This window comes from Gorilla gorilla, chromosome 2, assembly GCF_029281585.2.
Source record: "Gorilla gorilla gorilla isolate KB3781 chromosome 2, NHGRI_mGorGor1-v2.1_pri, whole genome shotgun sequence".
In the NCBI taxonomy this organism is placed as follows: Eukaryota; Metazoa; Chordata; class Mammalia; order Primates; family Hominidae; genus Gorilla; species Gorilla gorilla.
In genome coordinates, this window is record NC_086017.1 from 14,494,463 (window position 1) to 14,512,949 (window position 18,487).

The following is an 18,487-nucleotide window of genomic DNA, read 5'->3' on the forward strand; positions in this document are numbered from 1 at the left end:
TGTGTGTGTGTGTGTGTAGCATCTTTGTGTACACATGAAGAAAACAGCTGCATCATTTCTACTCTAATCCGTGGCATGAAGAGGCACTTGTGACTTTCTTCTCATGTATCCTTTCTTCCTTTTTTTTTTTTGAGATGGAGTCTTGCTCTGTTATCTAGGCTGGAGTGCAGTGGCACAATCTCAGTTCACTGCAACCTCTGCCTCCTGGGCTCAAGCAATTATCCTGCCTCAGCCTCCTGAGTAGCTGGGATTACAGGCACCTGCCACCATGCCTGGCTAATTTTTGTATTTTTAGTAGAAACAGGGTTTCATCATGTTGGCCAGGCTGGTCTTGAACTCCTGACCTCAAATGATCTGCCCACCTCAGCCTCCCAGAGTGCTAGGATTATAAGCGTGAGCCACCACACCTGGCCATTCTTCCTACCTTTTGCTCTTAGCCGAGAATGGATGTTATTTATCAATCTGCAGGGAAGAGAGGTTATTTCTGGTTTTCATGTCACCCCTGTGGATTGGTTAGTGAATGAAATAACCTGGGCATATTAAAATTCAATTTATAAGGATTTATTTTCCTTGGTAATATGTCTGTGCTTGAAGGGCACTTCCCTGAGCTTGAGCATTTGTCTCCTGCAATCTGAACTTGAGGATTCTGCAAAACTCTTCACTTCCATTTACTGCTTTCTTGGCTCAGCCTCAAGAGTGGCCTTTAAGATACTTGATTTGGTTTTGCATTGAGCCTAATATTCATGCTAAAGCCACAAGACTGCCACATAACAAAGCATACAACAGATTTAAAATGAGTTTTGTGATGGTGGAATTTGGCGAGCAGGTAGATTAAAAGATTCTTTAGAAGATAATTGTCAGATACATCCCAATTTCAGCAACATTGTGGTGTGAAAAAGGTGCACTGTAGAATCCTAGAATGTGGTATTTTCTGCTTGACTGTACGATTACTAGTGTGAGACAAGAAGCCTGTGAGAACTTATTTTCCTTCTGAGTGAGAACCGTATTTAGTAATATTTGGTCAGGTCTTGGTTTCACAGACATATTTTTTTAAAAATCTCAAACTCCTCCTAGTTTTTTAATCCCATTAGCCTAGGGATTTTGGCTTGGAATGGCAGGCCTGCTTTATTTCTTTAAATCAGTGCTCTGTGAAATTTTCTGTAAAGGACCAGATCGTAAATATGTTCAGCTTTGTGGGCCGTTCATCTCTTTCATGACTACTCAATTCTGCCCTTCTAGCATGAAAGTAGCCACGGCAAGCAGATTTGGCTGTGTTCCAATAAAACTTTATTTATAAAGATAATTACTGGCCCTGATTTTGCCGATCCTTGCATTAAATTACTTAGAAATGTTGTAAAATCAGTTATTAATTTCATTCTTGGAATCTGTTCTCAGACTGTCTAGTTTTAAGGTGAGAACATGAGAGTCTCTTAGAACACTTGATTTTTATGTCATTCATTCTTTTCAGCATAAGCAATTTTATCTCTTAAATGATAGAACTAATGAATTCAGTAATAAAACTTGATTTTTAAAAAAATGTGCTAACCCTCTCAATGGCAAATCTTATTCTAGGCGGCAGAATTAAGCAGAGTACGGGTGAAATCGTAGGTGTCTCCTCACCCCAAAACATGTATAGTCAGTTATTCTGAAATATGGCTTGCTATTTTGAACAATGTTGTGTATTGGTCAGATTTTAATTGAATGGAAGATTGTTGTAGGATTGGAGATGGTCAGGCCAGGCGTGGTGGCTCACACCTGTAATCCCAGTACTTTGGGAGGCCTAGGTGGGCAGATCCATTGAGTCCAGGAGTTCGAGACCAGCCTGGCCAATGTGGCGAAACCCCATCTCTACTAAAAAAAAAAAAATACAAAAATTAGCTGGGCATGGTGGTGGGCACCTGTAATCCCAGCTACTTGGGAGGCTGAGGCACGAGAATCACTTGAACCTGGAAAATGAAGGCCACAGTGGGCCAAGATCATGCCCCAGCACTCCATCCTGAGTGACAGAGTGAGACTCTATCTCAAAAAAAAAAAAAAAAAAAAAGGATTGGAGACGGTCAGGTCCACAGGACCTCAGTAACATATTTGACTATTTGGGTGAGGAAACCATGGTCTAGAACCGAGGAATGGATTACTCAGGAGAGCAGTTTTCTTTTAGGGGAAATTTAAGACACCTGTAGTCACTGTGCTTCTTACTGCCGTTTGGGGTTTTGGATTTTCCAGACACACGTAGGAAGCTGCAAGCGGTGGCCTTGTTGGTCTCATACCCATTTTAGTGTTTGTGATTTTGCATCATGATATCCAAGCTGATCTGCTTCTCTTTTTTTCATGATTTATATTTTATTATTATGATTCCTTAAGGGGAGAAATATTGGCCAGCAGGCCTTTACCTTTCATTTGTTAAAAGTAACCCACAGGAGGGAGTCACAGATTTCTTAATGTTTGGTGTAGGTTTTGGTGTAATGCTTAACATACCCACTTGTCTTCCAGGCCTGTAACAACACTAGTGACAGGAAACATGCGGACTCGATTTTGGAGAAGTATGTCACCGAAATCGTCATGAGTATTGTTACTACTTTCTTCAGCTCTCCCTTCTCAGACCAGAGTACGACTTTGCAGGTAAGAAATAACCAACGTCAAGCAGAATGTTCACGATACACCTTCTGCAGTTGGGCTTGATGTGAATTTGGGAGTGAGCAACTGTAAATGAACTGGTCTGCAAGGCATTCATAAAATATATATTTCTTTTGGTGGAAGATAGCTTTGATGGGATTTCTTGGGTAAAGAAGTACCTGGGGATATTTTCTTATACTGGATGGTTCTGTTAATTGTTGATTTTCTCCTTAAGATCTTTTCTGCTTTTTTTGTCCTCCAGTCTTCTGCTTCCCTGCCCTCCAATCCTAGAGAGAACATTTATAAAACATCTAGCACAGTGCCTGACACAGAGTAGGTGCTTTAATAAATGGTAGCCTGTGCTATTTCCGTTAGACTATAAGCTACATGAGGACAAAGTTATGCCTTAGGTGCATGGTCATCTCATATACTACTCTGTCCCTTGTACCTGGCATTGTGACTGGCACTGAGTTGCTAATTTGTTGAACAAATGAATAAATGAGACTCAGGAGAGTGGTAGAGACCAGAGATAAACATGTGCTGGTTGAAGCCTTAGCCAGGAAAATGAAGTGGTGAACGAAAAGGGACCTGGAGAGAACACAAATAATGGAGGATGGGATGTAAAAGAGGCAGAGCAAGATCAGGAGTTTCCATGCAGGCAGGATGTGATTTGGGACCTCAGGAATGAAGAAAGGGGAGGATTTTAGGAAAAAAGCAGATGGTGAGCCATCATGTCCTTTTGCTCTTCCAAGAGGTCGAGTGAGCTGATGTCACCTGTATTAGTCCATTTTCACGCTGCTGATAAAGACATACCCGACACTGGGCAATTTACAAAAGAAAAAGGTTTAGTGGACTCACAGTTCCATGTGGCTGGGGAGGCCTCACAGTCATGGTGGAGGGTGAAAGGCACGTCCCACATGGCAGCAGACAAGAGAAGAGAACTTGTGCAGGGAAACTCCCCTTTATAAAACCATCAGATCATGCGAGACTCATTCACTATCATGAGAACAGCATGGGAAAGACCCACCCCACGATTCAGTTACCTCCCACCACGTGTCTCCCACAACATGTGGGAATTGTGGGAGCTACAATTCAAGATGAAATTTGGATAGGGACGCAGCCAAACCATATCCCACCAGATTGCCTGTTGCATTTGGATAGTTAGTAGGTGGCTACTCTTATCCATTTAATCATCTTTTGTACACTGAGGTGTCAAATAGGAGCAGATCAGGTGTTCCAGGAATAGGGTTCAGTGGAATTAATTTAGTCAAGAGACACTGCTTTCTTTGAGCTGGGCTGTTGGGTTCTCATCCCAAATCCAGCACTTACTGGCTAATAGGGCAGGCGATAATGCACTGCTTACTTCACAGGGTGATGGTGAAGGCTAAATATGTATAAAGTGCTTAGCACAGAGCCTGGCATGTGGGAAGTGCTTGGCGTAAATGACTGTTCTCATTGGGCCCTTTGAGTTAGCTCCAGAGCTAACAAGCAGCCACAAAACTCAGGGACTAAATCCTAGGTTTCCCCTGCCAGTTTCCCAGGCTGCCTCTGCTCCTGTCCTCTATTAGGAACACAGCTTACTATCTTGGGTGGCTGCAGGGAATAGGACAGAAAGTACTTCCTGAAGAAGGCAATGAGATTCTGACTCCCAGGTGAACTTCATGGAAAGAGCATGGAGGTTTGCCATCAGAGACTCTTGCAGTTGACTTCCTGCTTTGCCGTCACTTCTCTTTTCTTTTGGATAATTTCTTTTATCCTTGCTGGGCCTTTGTTTTTCATGCGTGACGGGAAGGTAATTCCAAGTCACAGAATTGTTCACTGAGGCCTGAATGAGATCATATGTGAAATGTCTCACACATAGCATGCCCTTAATAAATGGAGATTATCTGAACCATGTTTATCAGGGAGGTTCTGAATTTTTAATTAATCTTTTTTATTTTCTTAAAATAGACTTCCTTTCTCCCCTGACGCTTTCCTTTTTCTTTCATCTCAGAGACCTCTTTCGGAGTTTTCAATACTTTCTTCTTTACTATATTAACTTCCGCTGTTTTTAGAGGGGCTATGCAAGTTGTCTCCTTTGAAACGAAAAGACCAGTTGAATAGCGCAGCATACACAGCTATCTGTCTTTGCCTTGCTGGTCCAAAGCTACCCTTTGAATGGAGACCAAAACTATAATTTTTTAATGTACTCAGAAAGTCAGTGTCAAATTGATTCAGTGGATGTTTGAGTACTCTTACTTTAAAATGAGTATAAATTTATACCTTTGTAGAAAGGAATAAATCTTCTCAGGTAACTTCCAAGTACTCATCATAATAAATAAATATTTATAAAGAGTAACTATCCGAATTCTCTTTATGTCATTGAAGACCTTGCCAGAAATAAAGAAGTAGCATTCTAGGTGAGATCCACGTATCAGTTTGTTTTTGCTGATTAAAAACATGGGCTCTACTCAATGGATATAATGTCTGGAAGGAACTTTGGGGTCAGTCTGCCTCAATCCACTTATTTTATACATTGGATGAAACTGAAGCTCAGAGAGGTGAAGTAATTTGCCTAAAGTCGTGCAGCTGCTTGGTAACTGGATAAGAATACCAGTCTTTGAACTGTGGAGCCATTGCTCCTTCTTGTGCTCAAACTTAGTTAAAATAGCATCAAGTTAATGCATTGCCCTAAAATGCTTCTGAATTGCTCTCCCTTGGCTAGGTAACTTATGGAATTTAGCTCTTATCCAGGCATCCCCTCTCACACTTGCCTCAGGGTCCATTAACAAGGCAATGTCTGTCTCTGATCTGGGGTCCAGTGGTTCAAGACAATGTCTCTATCTCTGATCAGATCATCAGTAGTCTACAAATAAAAATCTGTTTTTCACGTTGCCTCTTTTGGCTTCTTGCAGACTCGCCAACCTGTCTTTGTGCAACTGCTGCAAGGCGTGTTCAGGGTTTACCACTGCAACTGGTTAATGCCAAGCCAAAAAGCCTCCGTGGAGAGCTGTATTCGGGTGCTGTCTGATGTAGGTAAGATACCAAGTCAGTTTGGATATACGTGATGAAAATGAATTGTCTGACAGTAGTAAGGCTGCCATTTATTGAGCACTCATTACAACTCTTCTAAAGTTACACAGACAGGAAGTTTCAGAGCCAGACCCGGAACCAAGGTCTTCTTGATTGCTGGGCTTCTTTTTTTATCTACCAAGCCAGCATTTCCCAAGGGAAGAGCCAGTGAGTCCTAAGTCAGATAGGCCTAGAAAAACAAGCTTCCATGGTTGTTAGGCAATTCTTTGGCAAGTAACGATACACACAGCTTATTCAAGGCCCTGGGAAGTCCCTCATTCAAGAAACTAATTTGTTTAATCCAGCAAATGTACTTGAGCATATGGTAACTTTTTCCTGGAAAGCACCTGTCACATCCTAAGGAACACCCTTTCTCAGAAATGGTGCACTGCTCCCTTCTTCCCCTTGAGGAGAAATGATTCTCCATTTCCTCTGTGACTCCCCTCCTGTCCCGCCTCTCATAGGCAGCCTTTGAAAGGAAGTTAGGAAAATTTCTTTTTCCTTCATCCTGACTTTATCAGACTCCATGACTTGACCCATTCCCCACCCCCTATTAATGCTGTGCAAAGAGGTAAGCTTCCTGCCTGAAGTTGAGAAGAGAGTTACCTGCCTGGAGTGGCCTCTTAGATCCTTGCAGACAGTAACAAGAAGAGCAAGACAGGTGTAGTTCTCAGCATTATTTAGTGGCTGTCCAGCAAGTGTCAATTGTGTAGGTAAGATATCAAGTCAGTTTGGATATACCTTGGGAGATATGTATAATCTATTAGGACCTGTTGCCTGATTTCAGTAGTGTCTCGCCCAGTTCCTTTACTCTCCTATGGTAGGTGTTGATGTCTTTTTATTATTGGTGTGGCCGTATTTCACAGTAAGAAATTAGGTTTTGGAAAATATATACACGACAGGTTCATTGTGTTATATCTTAGAAACAGGACCCTGCAATGAAATTCCCAGATAACCCTATACTTTTTCCATACAGGATCATCTATCAAAAAGAATGTGCCTGGTGAACTAATGTGGAAGTAGAAAGCCAAATACCACACGTTCTCACTTAAAGTGGGAGCTAAATATTGGGTCCACGTGGATGTAAAGATGGGGGACTACTAGAGGGGGAAAGGGGGAAAAGCGTTGAAAAACTACCTGTTGGGGGCCGGGTGCAGTGGCTCATGCCTGTAATCCCAGCACTTTGGGAGGCTGAGACGGGCGGATCACCTGAGGTTGGGAGTTCAAGACCAGCCTGACCAACATGGAGAAACCCCATCTCTACTAAAAATACAAAATTAGCCTGGCATGGTGGCGCATGCCTGTAATCCCAGCTACTCGGGAGGCTGAGGCAGGAGAATTGCTTGAACCTGGGTGGCGGAGGTTGCGGTGAGCCGAGATCACGCCGCTGCACTCCAGCCTGGGCAACAAGAGCGCAACTCTGTCTCAAAAAAACAAAAAATCACTACCTGTTGGGTACTCTGTTCTCTATCTGGGTGATGGGTTCGATCATACCCTAAACCTCAGCATTAAGCAATACGCTTCTGCAGCAAACCTGCACAGGTACCCCCTGATTCTAAGATAAAAGTTGGAAAAAAGAAAAAAAAAAGTTGTGCTTGTTGAGGCCAAAGGAAATGTAGGAGGAAGTCCTTGCCACAGAGGTTAGTTTTTGTTTAATATTTTAGCAAGTGGCTGACTTGACTAGTAGCTCAGTGCTCATTAGAGAGGGGAAATCTTTCCATTTGTCTTGGTGGTGATAAGACGAAAGACAAGGAGAGTTGATGTCTGTGGAACGGTAAGACATGAAAACAGCACTACCCAGAGTCCCCTCTGTGCCTCTTGGGGGTTGCTTCCTCGTGACTAATACCACACCCAGAGCCCACTGTGTTAGTTGTTTAGCTTATGAATATCCAAGGCATAGAGTTTCTAGCTGTGATGAGTGTACCCTGTGCATCCTGCTTTTCAATTGTTTATTATTTGTATTTTTCCAAATTTCCCACTTTCTATATTAGACTGTTAGAAAGTTGTTGGCTGGCTTATAGTTTTTTTCCCCCTAAATTGTGTGTGTGTGTATGTTTTTAAATGGGATTTAAATAATTGCTTCTCAGATTCCTCTTTCAGGATGTTGGAGTTGATTTTACAATTAGATAGTTGAGTACTTTCTTTGCTTCTAGTGTTTTGAAGCATTGAAGACAGGAAATCATTGTTTTTTGGACATTTTCCCATATGGAAAAGAATGATTATTAGTCTTAATTATCTTCCTTTTCAAAATCTTTTATTTTGGAATAATCTCAGGTTTATGGGACTGTAGCAAGGGTAATACAGAGAGTTCCCACAAATCCCTCACCCATTGTCACCCGTTGTCAGCATCTTACCTTAGCAGGGCACCTTTGTCAAGGCTAGGAAACTGACACTGGTACAGTGCTATTACCTCAACTCCAGACTCGATTCGAATTTCACCACTTTTCCCACTGCTGTCCCTTGTCATGACCTTTTTCTGTTCCAGGATTTGGTCCAGCTACCACCTTGCATTTGGTTGTCATGTCCCCCCAGTCTCTTCTGGTCTGTGACCATTTCTCAGCCTCTCCTTGTTTCTTATGACCTTGACAGTCTTGACAAGTACTGGTCAGGAGTCCTGTAGAGTGTCTCCCATTATGGGTTTGACTGATGTTTGTCTCATGCTTAGACTGGAGTTCTCCTTTTTTAAGAGGAAGAAAGAAGCACCTATCCAGAAAGAGGAGTTTATGCCATTGTGAATGCTACCTTTAGAATTATGTTTGGGATAACCCAGCATTTTTGTAGATTGTTGAACAAACCTGAAAAATAACTAGCAAATGATTCATTGGCCGAACGAGTTCCCTGTCTTGATTATTCTTAAAATACACAAACACCTCAGTGACCCTAAGAAGCCATTCATTGAGGAAACCCATTGAACTTTAACTCTGACATGCCCTGGCCTTATGACCTGAGAGCATTTTAACATTCCTAAGAACTGCTTCCCCCCAGAATTCACACTGGGAAACCCTGACCTAAAAGGTGGTAAAGTTGACTTGAGCTTCTCAGTCTTTAAGCTCAATACCAGGCAAGCTGGCCCATTCTGGGTGTGAAAAACCTGCTGGATGGGGACTAGGGCATTACGTCCATCTGTAGGGTGTCCCCCATAAAAGTTGTAGGCTCACGACTCATCTTTCTCCTGTGCAGCCAAGAGCCGGGCCATTGCCATTCCCGTGGACCTGGACAGCCAAGTCAACAACCTCTTTCTCAAGTCCCACAACATTGTGCAGAAAACAGCCATGAACTGGCGGCTCTCAGCTCGCAATGCCGCACGCAGGGACTCTGTTCTGGCAGCTTCCAGAGACTACCGGAATATCATTGAGAGATTGCAGGTAATGCCTGGTGTTGAGAGAAGTGATGCTTAGCCTGGCCTCAGGTGATTGCCACACACAGCAGTGTGTCCTTGAGCCAGAGAGCATCTAAGCTGGGCCATAGGAAGATGTCAGTGTGGTGAACGAATAGTCAAATGTTATATATGTAGGGCCAGGAGTGGGAAGTTACTTAGGAATAGAAAAGTTCCTGAAAAAGTGATGGTCTTTAAAGGTTACTCCTAGATTTGCAGATTTCTTGGTGAAAAATTGGGACTCTGCTCTTATTAGAAGGAAATATTGAAGTATTACAGAGGATGTTTAGAGTAAGAGCATAAATGTTCCATTTTTCCCATCACTGTGGGATTATTTAGCCTCTTGAATCAGCAGGTGAACAAGGGTGGTGATACCTGAGAGAAGAATTTTACATCAGAATGAGCCAGATGAAAACAAAAGTATTCCTTCCAGCTAGATTATTTACCTTTTTTCTTAGAATCTACCAAGACATCTGCTCTCCTCTTGTTAAAGGGGAGAGTAGTGAGTATTAGATGTTAAACACTTAAACATGCATCTTAACATTAACATATTTTTTATACAAGCACCTCAGTTGATGCTCTCACAGGTAGTACATAGGTCACAGTTTGAGAATCTCAGATCCTTTGAATGAGCCCACAAGCAGTGTTTAAGAGTGTAGTCTCAGGCCAGTGCCTGGGTTAAATTTAAATCCTGGCTCTGCCGCTTAGAAATGGTGTAATCTTGGGAAAGTTACTTGACTTCTCGGTCCTTCAGGTTGCTAGTCTGTAAAACAGTAGCACCTACCTCATGGGGTTGATGTGAGGATTAAGAGAGGATTAAGAGAGTTGATAATACGTCCCAGTTACCTGTATTTCGTGCAGTAAATCACAACAATTACCTTATTCTCTTTTGCTCTTCTGGAGGTTGACTGGGCTCCGCTAGCTATTTCTTGCTTAGAGTCTTTCAAGGGGTTGCAGACAGATAGTGACTGCGGTTGGACTCATCTTGACACCTTGCTCACTCGCATATTTGGCAGTTGATGCTGGTTGTCAGGTGGGACCTCAGCTGGAGTTGTCGACTGAAACACATCCATGTAGCCTGGGCTTCCTCACATCATGGCGGCTGTGTCCCAAGATGAGTGTGTGTAGAGAGAGACAAGTGAAAACTTTATTGTTGTTATGACCTAGTTTCAGAAGTCACATAGTGTCACTTTTACTGTACTCTGTTGGTCAAGGCAGTCTCAAAGGTTCACTCAAGTTCAGGGGGAGGGAATCTAGACCATCATTCCGTGAAAGGGATGTCAGTGTCACATTGTAAGAAGAATGTGAAAGACAGGATGTATCGTGGTATAGCCATCTTAGGAAAATAGAGTGCACATAAAACACATAGAGCAGTGCCTGGCATGTAGTGAGCACTCAGTTGAGGGCTGCTATTATTATTATTACTATTATTACTGTTGTTTACTGCTATGATTGTGATAGTTACTGAGTCTCTGTACAGTTACACAACCTACTTGAAGACCGATGAATTCATTAAATCATTCATCAGCTCCATGCTAGGCTCTGGGGATACAGTGGTCAGCAAAACCAGAAATGATGATCTTTGTCTCATAGTATCTCAAGTATCAGAAGGGAGAAAGAGACATTAATTTTAAATATGAAATGGTGAGAGGGACAAGTGAGAAGTGCAGAGAAGTGAGGAGCACTTGAAAGATTCTGATGAGGAAACTAATTTTGTCTGAGGTTAGGGATAAGGGTCAAGGAAGACCTTGCTGAGGAAAGTAACATTTTGAACCAAGATGAGAAGGAACAGCAGGACTTAAAGAATAAAAGGGAGGAAAACAGCATGTGTAAAGACCGTTATACCGAAAAGAAGATGAAAATAAAAGTATTACTCAATTCCAGCTAGATTATTCCTTTTTTTTCTTAGCGTCTACCAAGAGATCTGCTCTCCCTTTGTTAAAAGGGAGAGTCGTATTAGATGGGTGTTAAACACTTAAACGTGCATCTTAACTTGACCTATGAAACCCTGCTCTTATGAGCAAAGGAAGGTTAGTGTGGCTGGAGCCAGGAAGCTGGGGAGGCTGGCGGGATTTCTCGGGTCAAGTTAAGAATTTCAGCCTTTATCATAACACAACCAGTTCGTAAATAACAAAGAGAACCAGTTCTTGATTCCTGATGGAGTGCTTCCTGATCCCACTATGCTTTTAGAAAGGCGGGAGGGATGTTGTAGACTCCTCACTCCATGAGCATACAGTATTTTCTCGCCTGCTCAAATGAAACAAACTATCTGCAATCAAACATGCTGGTTTCTTGTGCTCTTCTTAGATTTATTATGCATATTCTTGGGAAATTAAATGAAACGCGTAGGTGGGCAATACTGTTCTAAGGACTTGGCCAGTGGCTTAAAGGATTTGCATTATCCAATTATTTACTGTCTGAGTTTTTGTGGTTTATGAGATTGCCTAGTGCAGCAAAAGTTGTAGTATAAGAAATTCACTCGCAAACAGACCACTTCTATAATTAATCCCCATCTAGACATCCCTCTCACTTAATGCTAGCATCTTTCCCCGCCCATTGCTTTGCCATCTTTGTTGATGTCTCCTTGATTGCTGAATGCTGTACATTTGACAGTACAATGCAAATCAATTGCAATGTAAAGTTCAAACTGTGCAAAAGATGCAGGATTTTATGAAATACATGAACATGATAAGAACAACTTTAATCCTGTGTAAATACCGTAGACAAAGATTTGCCAGAGTCAGGATCAGTAACTATTGAAGAGAATATTGACTGGGTGCTTCCGAAAGGGATGCTATGGGGGGAACTGATCAGATCCTCAGAATTTTGCAAAAATGACCCTTTTTTGACTGTGCTGTGAGAGTCAGTATGAACTAAGGGATGTTGCAAAGTACTGTCTTACAGTCTTGTTGGGAAAATTGCCCCACTCAAAATTATTTGATTGACTTGTGTATCTTTATGCATCTTAAACCTTATTGAGTGATTACATTCATCATCCAAATTGTGTTAAATCTAAGATTAAATTATCTTCATGTCATTAGTTTCTGGATAAAAGATTAGTTAATTCTTTCTCAATCCCAACTGGGTCCCAATTTAAGCAGCTTTTCCCATGCAAATGTCCTTGGTTAACCAGGCCTTCCTGTATTATCCAACGTGCTGTGTTCGGCCCCTGTCTTAGCCAACATGCCTCTAGGCAGGTTCTGAGTCACCAAACCATAGAGCAGGCTTTAGCATCTTTTGAAGATAATTTCTCATCTGTTTTCTATCATTTGCCTTCAAATGGTGTTTGTTGTGTTGGTTTTGCTGCTCTTTCAACTTCTCTCTGTTTTCCTTTCCTACAGCTATGTGTTTTGCATTTGAAGACCATCATGCTATCAGGGTACATGTATTTAGCATGTTGATACAGCATGTTCATTCATTGGTGTCCTCATGTTTGTATGACTTTATTATGTGAATAATTCATGCTCATTGAAAATAAACAACACTGACAAGTATTTCTATATAGAAGAAAATTAGAATCACCTGTAATCCCACCACCCAGAGAAAACCAGTAGTAATGTTTTAATATTTGATGTTTATCCTTTAGCTAGATATTGATGATGTTTATAAAAATAGGATTATTATTGTTTGACCTTTGTTATGCCCATGTCATAGACATCTTTCCATGTTGTTAAATTGATTTTTTGCGTCATATTTTAAGCTACATGCAATGGTACCTTGAGTAGCATAAGGCCACCTTGAAAGAAGGGGTGGTGGGAAAGTTGACTTGTTTTCACTTTGTTTTCTGCATCAGAGGCTAATGTTTCAGGTAACCATTGGGCAATGTCTAATAATTTGAGATGCCAGACGGTACTAAAGTTACTCTAACCTAGCCTACCCGTGCATCAGTGTTTTAGGGCAGAAATCAATGTCCTCACCCTCCTGTGGTCAGCGTCTGCCTGAGCCGTTGACTGAGGCTGTGTTTCTGTTTTAGGACATCGTCTCCGCGCTGGAGGACCGTCTCAGGCCCCTGGTGCAGGCAGAGTTATCTGTGCTCGTGGATGTTCTCCACAGACCCGAGCTGCTTTTCCCAGAGAACACAGACGCCAGAAGGAAATGTGAAAGTGGCGGTTTCATTTGCAAGTAAGCGGCCTCTCTCTCTGGGGTGTTCATTTGCCAGAACCTTGATGACCTCACAAAGCTTTTGTTCCCGAAGAAGGAGACGTTGTCCTGTTTTTTAACTTTGATGAATGCAAGGTCATGTGCTAAAGTCCTGTTCTGACCTCCCCAAAGTAAGTTTGTCTATTAAATCCTGCTTACTGACACTTTTTTGTTTTGTTTTGTTTTGCTTTGTTTTTTTGGTGAGAAGTTCTTATTTTAACTGCATGCCCATTCATTCATTCATTACAGTGCACCCACCGTGTGCTGTGGTACAGACATAAAAAAGCCATGATCCCTCAGCCCTCAGAAATCTCAGATCTATCGTGACCTCACCATCTTTTCCTAACAATTTTGTAATTTCTTAGTTTATGCCTTGTGTGTAATCTGTAAGCAACAAGCAGACCCATGGTTGGAAATCTCCATTAGATTTTTGCCCTAAGGCCGGACACGGTGGCTCATGCCTGTAATCCCAGCACTTTGGGAGGCCGAGGCTGGTGAATCACCTGAGGTCAGGGGTTCAAGACCAGCCTGGCCAACATGGTGAAACCCCATCTTGACTAAAAATACAAAAATTAGCTGGGCATGGTGGCAGGCTCCTGTAATCCCAGCTACTCTGTGGCTGAGACAGGGGAATCACTTGAACCCAGGAAGCAGAGGCTACAGTGAGCCAAGATCGCGCTACTGCACTCCAGCCTGGGTGGCAGAACGAGACCCTGTCTCAAAAAAAAAAAAAAAAAAAAAAAAAAAAGAGATTTTTACCCTAAGATTAGTTGTTGGTTTAGCTTGGGGCTGGACTCTGCCTATGAGTTTCTTACTTTTCTGGGCCCCTCTAAGGACAAGCTTGTGCATAAGGGAACTGTGTGTATTGGCCTCAACCATCATCCTCATGAGTTGTTTTTGTTTTACAGTGTTGGCATATTTGACCCATTTTACCAGCAATTCTCAGTGGATAAATAGCCACGCTTTATAAACGAGCAGGTCTGAGTGGACCTCTGTCTCGGTTCTCCTCTCCATATAATCTCTCCACTGTATGTGGCTGACTCCTGCCCAGTGAGCCTGTTTGCTGTGATTTACCAGCAGGTGTCACTATTGAGACACAGTTGCTAACCGGCTGTTCTCAGTGCAGGGAATGCCCTGAAGTATGTTTAACCTGAGAGCTCTTAATAAATATTTGTTCATTAACGGACTAGTTAAAATAAATTGCTTGTGAAGTCTTTTTAATTTAAAGTTAGCTTCAAGGAAGTAATCCGTGGTTTTCCCCCCATTCAGGTTAATAAAGCATACAAAACAGCTGCTAGAAGAAAATGAAGAGAAGCTCTGCATTAAGGTCCTACAGACCCTGAGGGAAATGATGACCAAAGATAGAGGCTATGGAGAAAAGGTACTGCATTTTATTTTCATGGTCAAACCAGGTTTTACTATGAAACTGAAGGGAGGGACCTTTAAAAACCCACCTTAGCTCAGGCATTACTGACTGAGGGGCTAGCTTTTTAAAAAAAAAAAAAAAAGAAAGAAAGAAAAAGCTGTTTATCCAGCCCTTAAAGGGAGCTAAATCATATGACTGTCTTTTTTAAAAGTCAAATATACTTAGTCGTCTCTTACAGGCTGAATGCCACATAATCTAATGTCAGAGAAGTGGTAATAACAAGATTTTCCATCTATTTAAATTCCCAGTGAGGAGCAAATGCCTCTTGTGTATCAAAGTATGCGTTTCTGATCTTTAGGTTTCAGCTAAGCATACCTGTGGGTTTACTTGCCTCGTTCAGATGAGCTGTTGCGCAGTCCTTTCAGTGCATCAAGAAACGCCCTCCACTTGTAACTGCAATTAAGGCAGGCATACACGTCACCACTTCTGAGGGAGATTGGGAAATGGACAGTCCCGTGACCTGACTGTTCTTAGTATATGCAGTGAGCAAGGATATACCAGATCCATTCCTTACACCTCTGATGTTGGGCAGAGCAGGACAGAAACAATCTCATTCCCTTTCCTTTCAGCCCCCAGCAACAAATGATGGGCGTGAATTTAAATCTCACTCATTTTCATTTGAAGGTAATAATGTTCACTAATGGTCAGCTAGCTACATTTAGCAACAATTTCTGAGTAGGTGAATATGCTGATATCACTGACTTATCAAAATACCCAGTAAGTCATTTTTCAGCTCTAGGAAGAAGCCTTGATGATTAAATCAGCCTGCCTTGTCAAAATCGATGGTGGCAACCAGATTGTCACAAGTATAAATGTCTGCAGGAATGTTGCTTTCTAACCTATCTGTCATTAATATTAGAGCAATGTTACTAGTGAGACTCCTTGGATAAGAAAACAGAAAACGGATTTTGTAGTTTCTTAGTTTATACCGTGGGGCATAATCTGTAAGCAACAAGCAGTTCCATGACTAGAAATCTCCATTACATTTTTAGAAACTAATTAGAACATAGGTTTCTGTAACTCAGTAGGAATTTTGCAGAGAAAACCTGCCAGACAAGAGTTTATAAATATAAATGATGGAAGTGAAGACCCCTGGCAAGGTGAGAAGTGCTGGGATGGCCTGTTCATACCTGTATAGGCACCTAGTAGATCTCTTAAAAACAAGACAAGAAAAAAGGTGGGGGGTGCAGGGGAAGGCTGATGGCAGAGAATACACTTACCAGACAAATAAATATTAACCATTTATTTCACAGGATCTTCATTTCTCTTAAAGTGAGTTTTCAGAAACATTTATAAAATATGAATCTAGTTACAGAAACTTGCTCTCCATAAAAAAGGTTAAATCCACCAAAGCTGAGTGAATATTTTTGCATCCATGGGCATAAAACCTGATTTTTCAAATCTGGAGACCACAATTTTGTCTTATTTGGAATATCTATTTCTTTCCATAACCGAGGTACTTAAAGTAAACTTCGGTGCCTCTATTCTAGTGACTTACAAGTTGTGATTATACATGCAGTTCCCTGCAGTTGTCTTTTTATAACCTGGAAAGTAGAAGCATTGTCCTGGAGTTTCCTGAATCTCTATTGCCTGGCGGACAAGTATGTCAGGGTCTTTGAGGCTATGTGGAAGGTGTGCTGCCCTGCTCCCTGCCCCTACCCATTAGTGCCAACTGGGAGAGCATCCCAGACCCCAGGGGATGCCGCCTGAGAAATGTCGTAATGCATGTTATAAAGCTCATGGAGAAAGAAAGGGCATAGGGTTGAGAGGACCCTCAAAGGAGACCACTTGGAAAGAGTAAATTATATCACAGTTTTGTAGAGGTTCCTGGGGTCTAGCTTAAATCCTTTTCAGCTGGTGAAGAAATCAGTCACACCTAAGCAGAGAGGCTTGGAGAAGAGATGGCATTTCTTTCCAGTCTGGTTAGGGCTGTCATTCCCATCCATGAATGTGAGCAAACTATAGGCCAGCAAGGAAAATGCCATGAAAGCAAGGAAGATGCTCTAGAAACCCATGTTAGCCACTCCAAACCTGCAAGACTTGTCGTGCTTCTGGCCCAATGCTTGACTGCCAGGAAATGCTACTTAGCCATTCCTATTAATTGAACTTCAAAAGAGAGAGAAGGAACAAGGGACACTAAAGTATTTCTGTCTCCTGACCTGGTAGCTGGTATTCACTTTGTCTGTCTCACTAAGCTTTTTGAAGATGCTTTTTGATGGTTTACTGGCTGCCCCGTTTGACTAAAGAAGCATGACGCACAGGGCAGGCCGACTTTTTCAAGGGCAGAAATAACCCGGAGCCAAAGAACTAAGCTTTCTCAAGCAAACCAGCTGGCTTGAGTCAATATAATAAATGAGGTGTTCTTTGGCCTGGGTGCTGAAGACAACACCATGGCGAGTGTGGAGGCCGTTTCCCTCCTTCCATCCCTGTTTTCTGATGAGTGGCCTCTTATGGAGTTTGTCCCATGACTGACACTTCCCTGGTGATGTCCAGAATTGTTCTGCTTCTCTGCCCTCTCCTGAGCCTTCACCGCCAAAGAATCGGATCTGGAGGGGCCCTGGCATGGCTTCTTCCAACTCTCCCTGTGCATACAAGGAGGCTGGGGCTAAGAGCTGAGAGACTGCCCGAGGTCACGTGTGAAGTCTATATGAGATCAAGACTACCGTCTGGGTTTCCCAAATCCCTGTGTGGTGTCCTCTCCAGCCTCTCCTGAGGTGGTGTCCACCATGTGTGGGCTGGGTTTTCTTGCCTTTTTTCTAAGCGATAATCCTTAAAGATGATGAGACGTAGGTACCTTTACCCATCTTTACTTTTTCATTCAACTTTAGTACTTAGTGAAGGTCACAGATGAAAAAGAAAGTTGACATCATTCTTTATTATCCTGTTCAAAAACTTTGGCGTGCCTGTTTGGGTCTCCCTGCCTTGGGGAAGAAAAGCCATGAAGAACTGTCACCCATATTACCAAATAGACTAAAACATGATAGAATCACTGTAAGACGGACCTACACTTTTTAAAAGTCATGGATACTCACTAGTTTCCTAGATTATGTCATAAGTTACAATAATAACATTGATCGACCTCTTGTCATGTGCTAGCCACTGTACTAAACACATCTGCCTTATCTCAGTTCAGCCTCAGAGATAGATACCACTATTGTCATCAACCATTTTATACGCAAGGAAGAGAAAACATAGGCTCTGAGAGCTACAGAATTTGCCCGGGGTTACATAGTTAATTACAAGGGAACCTGGCTTTCAAACCCAGACAGTCCGATCCTAGAGTCCTAGCTCTTCACCACTGCATGTGAACAGATGGACACCATTTGAGTGTTTTGAGGTCCACCTACAGGTTGAACCTTTAAGTTTCCTTTATGTTACACGATTATGTAAACAATAGTGGGCATTAGCCCTGAGAGCACTAAATGTATCAAAACTTAAACATCTAGTCTTCAGCTCATTGCTGATTTTTCACACAGTTGAAAACACTCTCCAATAGACGCCAAGTGCGTTTACAAAGTGTGATTGTCCCAAGGTCATCCAAAACCTGTAGTTTTGGTCAGTTCCCACACAGAGGAATCAGACTAGTGAGTAGCAAGTGGTTGGTTCACTTGTCTGGGTCCAGTGCCCCCAAGAAGTGCCTGTTCAAGAACTATCATGGCCGGATATGGTGGCTCATGCCTGTCATCCCAGCACTTTGGGAGGCCGAGGCGGGTGGATCACCTGAGGTCAGCAGTTCGAGACCAGCCTGGCCAACATGGAGAAACCCTGTCTCTACTAAAAATACAAAAATTAGCCTGACGTGGTGCCACACTCCTATAATCCCAGCTATTTGGGAGGCTGAGGCAGGAGAATTACTTGAACCCAGGAGGTGGAGGTTGTAG

At 42.3% G+C, this 18,487-nt stretch overlaps 1 protein-coding gene across 1 annotated transcript in view; it reads left to right on the forward strand.

The window, feature by feature from the left end:
- Nucleotides 1-18,487, forward strand: part of ITPR1 (inositol 1,4,5-trisphosphate receptor type 1) — a 354,018-nt gene that overhangs the window by 203,733 nt on the left and 131,798 nt on the right. The window contains exons 35-39 of the mRNA XM_063703566.1: nucleotides 2,491-2,619; nucleotides 5,508-5,628; nucleotides 8,845-9,029; nucleotides 13,014-13,162; nucleotides 14,450-14,561. Of these exons, the coding sequence (XP_063559636.1) occupies nucleotides 2,491-2,619; nucleotides 5,508-5,628; nucleotides 8,845-9,029; nucleotides 13,014-13,162; nucleotides 14,450-14,561 (696 nt within the window). The remainder of the gene's footprint in view (nucleotides 1-2,490; nucleotides 2,620-5,507; nucleotides 5,629-8,844; nucleotides 9,030-13,013; nucleotides 13,163-14,449; nucleotides 14,562-18,487) is intronic.